We start from the raw sequence: 7,423 nt of genomic DNA, 5'->3' as shown, positions 1-7,423 counted from the left end.
CCATTTTTGTCTTGTTCCAGATTTAGCCCTGTTTTTCATCTGATACTTCAAGGTTTTGACTTGTAGTAGGCCTCATCTAGTGTTTGTTGAATGTTCTCCTATTTTTTATCAGACCTAATCTTGATGCTTGACCAACCATCATCTGATTTTCTTGTTTAGTTTGTCCAGGCTTCGTAGATCTTGTATTTAATGCATTTGATCTTGCATTAAATATTTTCTCATCGAATTTGTGTAACATGAAGTCTTTTGTACCGTTTGTTTACTTATATGTCTGACTTCAATCATAACCTAGGCATATCTATACTTTCCTGGCATTGTAGCTGCAAAAGCATTGTCTTTTACTGACTGGTAGGAGTACTTGCTCTGACATATGCAACTTTGACTTGTGGATAAGCACTAGTCCATTTTTCTCTTCTCTTTTCTTCTATATTTGATGACTTCATGAGTTCTTTTGAGAGTGGGGATGATAAGCAGTACTTCTCGTTGTGACTTAGTAGAGTTCAGACATAGTTCAACATTCTTCATTTTCGTCTGGAAATTTGAGTCTCCGTCTAAGAGATAGACTTTGACTTTTTCTTTGGTCTGGTCAGCTGTGCAGACTTTTAACTCTGTCTAGGATGCTTTGACTTAGATTTTCCATCGTCTGTGGTCTTTTATCATATGAGGCTTCATTATTTTCCTTCTTGTGTTGGGCTTGATTTTGTTTGGTCTCTTCATCTGATGTCTTGTAGCTTTTACCCTTTATCTTGGTTGTTTGTGCTTTGTTCTTTATTTTGCGTTGTGTCTGTGTTGGGAAGGAAGGATTGAATTTGTTGTGATGCAAGGTTTGTAGTTTGTGGGTAGCTTTATCTGGTGTATATCCTTCTTTTGATCAGGCTCGGTGCTTAGCTCACTTTTTTCTTGGTTCTGGTGTAGAAGGTGGTATATGCATATACTCTAGTCTTTAACTTGCCTTTACTTACGTTTTTCTGAAACACTAACGTACTCGTTAGAAATAATGATATGCATTATATTTGTCTCATTCAAAATCTTACTGGGAATTGCTTCGTTTGACTCAACAGACATCAACCTCTTCGTGTCAAAACCATGCTTGATAAGAATAAAAGGTCATCCATTTCTATTTTATTGTTTTCTTTCTCTTTCAATTTTATAAATGGCTCATTCCTAAATGTCTTCATAACTTATTATATGAATGAGGAAGCACTGCGTATAGGATTCTTGGTGGATGAGACAACCCTGTAATGAGAGATCTTTATGGATGGGGTAACACTGCACAAATCTTTCATGGATCTAAATTGTGGATTGTTGACGGATGAGGTAATATTACAAACCCTAATGGATAGGATCTCGACTGGAATTAAACAATAGACTTTGGTAGAATAATGGAATTGAACTTTTCTTCATCTTACAAATTTTCTCCATTATTTTAATTTGTATGTTTTTCCTTATTTAGAAGAGTTTTAGAATTACTTTTTGAAACTATATTTGTAGAATTATTTAAATTTTGCTTTAGAATCTTCATAATTTGTTGTTGTATAATTTTAATTGAACAAAATAAAAATAATTTTAATGCCATTGCATTTTGTTATAATTTTTGGTAATATTCATTCCTTCTCATATTTGATTCACTCCTTGTAGTTGATATTTAAATTGGTAACTCTTATTTTTCATCATTCTAATAATAAATCAAATTTCATTTTTTTAATATTTATCTAATATCTATTGTCATTTTCTTCTCTTTTAAATTCTTCTAAACTTCTTTTTTCTTTGAGCAAGAAATGTACAATGCTAAAGAGATTGGATGAGACATTATGTAAAGTAATGATAAAGAATTATAAAAAAATAAAACGTCAAGTTATCAATAAATAAAATAATTTTCTATTATTTATTAAATTAAATTATAATTAATATCTCTTAATTACAAATCGTAACATTTCATTATGACCGTCAATTATGACATGATTGTTTAAATTACAAATTATAGCTACTATAATTAATTACAATTTAAAATAATTTGTTATTAATTATAAATTATAACGATGTTTGATTATGACTATCAATTATTTTTTTATGACATGATTGTATAAATCAACATTTGTAATTAAAATATTCAATACATATTTTAATTTTATCATCATTTTTTTTTCTATATTTGATATCCTATACATATATTTAAGTTAATTAATAAATTTAAAATATTACTTAAATTTATACTTTTAAAATATATTTAAAGTTGAAAAACTCATTCATAATTTATCATTGTATTTCAATTTCAAATAATTATTCATTCATTATATAAAAACTGTAAATTATATCATAAATAAATATAATTAAAAAAATAAACTGTATAATGTTTGGTTTAATTTTTAAATATTTTTAATATTTTTAAATTAATATATATATATATATATATATATATATATATATATATATATATATATATATATATATATATATATATATATATATATATATATATATTCATACGCTCGTACAATGTACCGGTCAATATATCTAGTTTAAACCTAAATCTAACAACTTAAATGTTACAATTGCATTATCCTCATATAACTTCAACTACACACTAGATCTAGTTGCTATGTTGGCTTCTTATATATGCCTGTATGAGTCCAAGTTTCCTCCAACAAATCGAAGACAACATGAAAACCACGATTATCACAAGGAACATTCACGTACTGAACTTGATCAAAACCTGGGTTAACAGAATGAGGTCAATATTTAATTTACTATTTAATAACGATTGAAACAAAATAAGTTAATTCAAAATTTACAGATCCAAACATGCTTATTGTGCACATATGACTTAAAAACCAAACTCTTTAAACGGCTTATATGGATTAATTGACGTAGGAATCCATATTTTTAAGGGTAAAAAAATGAGTGGTTCTCCGGTTGTTGGATCTAATACCATTAGGACTTCTGGGGTAGTAACATAATTGTAGGGTCAGCCAATGCAATAGAACCTTCCTCATTAAAAACCCCAGAACTTTGAACAAAAGCAAAGCCTGTATATGGTCTCTTGAAAAATCCAACGAGTTAAGAGAAAAGTCAGCTATACAATTTGCAGAACCATTTAATTGATAAAGTTATGATAAAGCAAACAAAAAGGATTCTGAACCATTACATTTTGCAAAATGCAGGCACAACCCAACATACTTGATTACATTAGGTGTTTTCAATCTACCACTTTGAAAACTCTCAAAACACATAGAGTTCAGCCAATTCCTCCAAAGAGTCAGAACTAAACTTGGGATCTGCATTTTCTAGCATCCACAATAGATGATCAAAAAGAACCACCTCACAGTTGACCATCACCACACTTTCATCACTTTCCTTTTGGTTTGACTTGTTAATTAGTGCATTCAGAAGAGGATGGTTCAGATACTTTTTGCTGATCACGTACCGTTTCCTTGTGCTTCCAACAAATATAGTTTGACAATGTTCATCTTCTTGCGTGCCATGTCCACCCCATATGTCTTCCTTAGCGGATTTGGACCTGAGGCTACTATATGATGAAGATCTTCCTAGCTGCTTTGACAAACTCTTGCATTTTCTGAGTAATAGATTGATCTTCTTCATGCTTTTATTTTTTTTTGGTTTGTGTGTTTATTTGAAGTTGAAGGAGGGAGAGGGCTGATTAAGAAGAACCAATGGTTGAAGAGAAAGAAAGAGGGGCAAAGAGACTTAAAATACACTCACAAAAAAGTGTGTGTGGTACTTTTAGTGAGAGAAGTGGGTGCAAAGTCATTGTTTTCCGGTGCTGAATTGTGGGGTCAATTTGCAACCAAACATATTTAGTGACACAAACAAGTCACCTTTTAATAAAATTTAACGATAATAGTTTTAACTTGCAAGCATAACAGACAAACAAACAGACACAACTGAAGCTCTTGTGAGTCTTGTCACTCATCACTGATCCAGGCACCGTAGTACACAGCCCTTGTTTCTCTAAACCCATCTGCCTCCGAGCAAGGATTTGAACCCCACTAGTGCCCATGTCATCCCATAAGGAACAATTTTGAATTAAACTAAAAGGAGTTATACTTAAAACGAGTTTTGGATAGAAAGAAAAAATGATGTTTAACTGGTTATAATTTTATTGAGCAAAATTAAAATTGAATTTGATTTCGGAATGTATAGACTTTTACAAATTTTAGTAGTATACCGTATGGGACCGAAGCCAACCCGACCGATCCCACCGAACTCCCGAACCGAAGCCAACCCGACCGATCCCACCGAACTCCCGAACCCAATGCAAACCGAAACCACTACCCGAACACACCGACTGCTTACCAAGCAAAAGGGGTCGGTCTAGTCGGCCGATCTCCGGGACTCCACCAGTATGATTACGAAAGGATTAATTAAAAGAATATGCCGGATTAGCCCCCTAATTTTCCGGGGCCCAGCTCCTAATCACGGCCCAATAAGAAACACTATAAATAGACCACCTTCGAGGTACGTAACTAATTTTCACCTACCGCATTTATTACGCCGAGCACTTACTTGGGCGTTGGAGTGTCTTTGCAGGCACACCCCCCTCACATCGGACTACCCGGATAGGAACGAGAAGACCGAGACCTAAGATCCGACCCGTTACAACAAGGATAATCGAAGTGTTTCCTAACGCAGGAACATTTGGCGCCCACCGTGGGGCTCGAAGAGGCATTTCAGCCCCTTTTTAACCTACCAACTGAGACCAAGACATGGTAGTTACCCGTAAAGGACAATCAACAACGACTCAGCCGATCCCTAACCCCCAAGATAATCCCGTCATGACCAATCGAGAGCGCTACCCGTACGGAATGCCTCAGACCCAACCGGAGCCTGTGGTACAACAGGTGCAGCCGAATACTGACCAAGGACAACCCAACTTCCAAGATGACTTACGTGCTTTACGCGAGGAAATGGCGGCCATCCGAAGGCAGAGAGAAGCCGATGCCCGCGAGCTGGCCGAGCTACGTCGACAAAATGCCGAGCTCCGAAACCTGAACCAAACTTACATTCCATCCACTCCCACGCTAGCGGAAGAGTCCGCCTATCACGCCCGACTGATCAGGTCACCCGAACACCGGTCACCTCTCTGATAGCTAACAAGGCCGACACCCCCTCTCACTCCCTGAGGCACCCCTTCTCTCGTAGAATAATGGAGGCAACACTGCTGGACCATTGGTAGAGTTTGCCGATCGAGAAGTATGACGGGTCGTCTGACCCCGAGGAACACTTGAACGTTTTTCTGACTCAAGCAACCCTCTCCACTCAAGACGACTTGGCGTTGTGCCGGATATTCCCCACGTCGCTGAAAGGAAGGGCTTTGAGTTGGTTCACGAGACTGTCGAGCGCCTCCATTGACTCGTTCAGCGAATTATCGTCCCAGTTCACCCTACAATTCGCAACGAGCAAGCCTTACAAGACGACCTTTTTAGCCTTGGCGGGGGTTCGTCAAGAAAAGAAGGAAAGCCTGAGAAGCTTCATGGACCGATTCAACAAGATTGCAATGGAGATTGGTGATCTTAATCCCGCCGTGGCATTGGACCGGCTAAACACGGCCCTCAGGCCGGGACCATTCGTTAACAGCTTGTGCAAGAAGCCGCCAGCCGATATGAACGACCTCCGGCGCCGAGCCGAGAAGTACATGCAAATGGAAGAGCTTGCAGAGACCCGGAACCAGGCCAGGGTCGAAGAAAATTATAGCCGAAAAGAATCTAGCCGAGAGCAAGTAAAGAAAACGAACGCCGAGCCCCCAAATACTCGCCCCCCGAGAGGACCTCGCTACACGGCGTATACTCCCCTCAATGCGAGTAGGGCCAAAGTAATGGAACAGGCCCTCGCATCAGAGATCCTTGCGATGCCGAAGAGGACGAACACGCCCCCCAGAGCCGACAAGGCCAAGACGTGCCGATTCCACCGAAACAGGGGGCACTCCACCAAAGAATGCTCAGCGCTGAAGGACAAGCTCGAGGACCTTATCAAGCAGGGTCACCTAAGAAGCTTTATCACCCCCCAAGACCACCAGTCAAGGGAAAGAGACCACCACTCCCGCGAAGCTCGTCTGCCAAGAGACCGACGTCGCCGATCGCGTTCGCCCGAAAGGCAAGATCGATCGCAGCGCCCCAGGGAAGACAATGACCAACCACGAAAGGTGATCAACACAATAGCCGGAGGTTTCGACGGAGGAGGGTCTACTTCTTCAGCACGAAAACGACACCTCCGTGCCGTCCGATCAGTAAATAGTGTGAACCAGTCGAGGATGCCGAGAATGCCGCCTATAACCTTTTCCGACCGAGATTTCTGTAGCGTTGACCCCGTACAGGACGACCCCATGGTGATCTTGGTCGAAATGCACAACTGCATCGTGAAGAAAACATTGGTCGACCAGGGAAGCTCGGCCGACATCTTGTACTGGAACACTTTCGTGCAGCTTGGAATCCCGGAGGAGAGCCTAGAGCCATACCACGAACCACTGGTCAGCTTCTCAGGCGAAAGAGTGATGACCAGGGGAATCATCGACTTGTATACCCGCTTCGGGTTCGATCAAAAGTCTTGCCACGAGATAAAAATCCATTACATTGTGGTGCACGCAAACACATCATACAACGTTCTTTTAGGCCGACCGTCGATCAATGCGTTAGGGGCTATTGTTTCGACACTCCACCTATGCATGAAATTCCCGTCGAGGGATGGGCAGGTAATCACCGTGCACGCCGACCAGAAAACAGCAAGAGAATGCTACCTCTCCAGTTTGAAAGTAAAGCCCATTGCCGATTCCCCGACGACAACGAACCGGGTGAATGTAGTCAGACAGGAGACGACCGAAGGCATTGATCTTGATCCTCGGTTGGGTGAAGAAGAGCGAATCGAACCCGCCGAAGACCTAATTTCATTTCAACTCGGTTCGAGGCATGGACAAGTCACCCAGATGGGGTCCCAACTAAGCGAAGCCGATGCGGGTGAAATTAAACGAGCAGTCCGAGACAACAAAGATCTATTTGCATGGGCAGCGTCGGACATGCTAGGAATAAACCCCCGATTTCTCTGCCATCGACTTGCTGTATGCCGAGACGCCCGACCAGTAGCACAAAAGAAGAGAAAAATGGGCGACGAGAAGCGAAAGGCCGCCGATGTTGAGGTAAAGAAACTGTTGCAAGCCAAATTCATAAGGGAGGTCACGTACACGACCTGGCTGGCCAACGTAGTGTTGGTCAAGAAGTCAAGTGGGAAATGGAAGATGTGCACCGTATACAAACCTCAACAAGGCCTGCCCCAAGGACGCTTATCCACTCCCTTGTATTGACCGGTTGGTCGACGGCGCGTCCGGGCACTCTATTTTTACCTTCCTCGATGCCTACTCCAGCTATAACCAGATAAAGATGCACCCGGCCGACGAGGAAAAGACGGCATTTAT

The 7,423-nt window shown here is 40.4% G+C and overlaps 1 protein-coding gene across 1 annotated transcript; it reads right to left on the bottom strand.

Annotated features, from left to right (window-relative positions):
- Positions 1–3,057: 3,057 nt before the first annotated feature.
- Positions 3,058–6,437, bottom strand: LOC109794209 (SAUR-like auxin-responsive protein family). The gene has a single exon (XM_083062575.1). It carries the CDS (start codon positions 3,598–3,600, stop codon positions 3,220–3,222), a length of 381 nt encoding a protein of 126 aa, XP_082918701.1. The 5' UTR covers positions 3,601–6,437; the 3' UTR covers positions 3,058–3,219.
- Positions 6,438–7,423: the final 986 nt, after the last annotated feature.

Source organism: Cajanus cajan, chromosome 8 (assembly GCF_000230855.2).
Source record: "Cajanus cajan strain Asha chromosome 8, NIPB_CcT2T_4, whole genome shotgun sequence".
Lineage (NCBI taxonomy): Eukaryota > Viridiplantae > Streptophyta > Magnoliopsida > Fabales > Fabaceae > Cajanus > Cajanus cajan.
The sequence above is the reverse complement of the archived record's forward strand: the minus strand, read 5'-3'. Positions and strand labels throughout refer to the sequence as shown.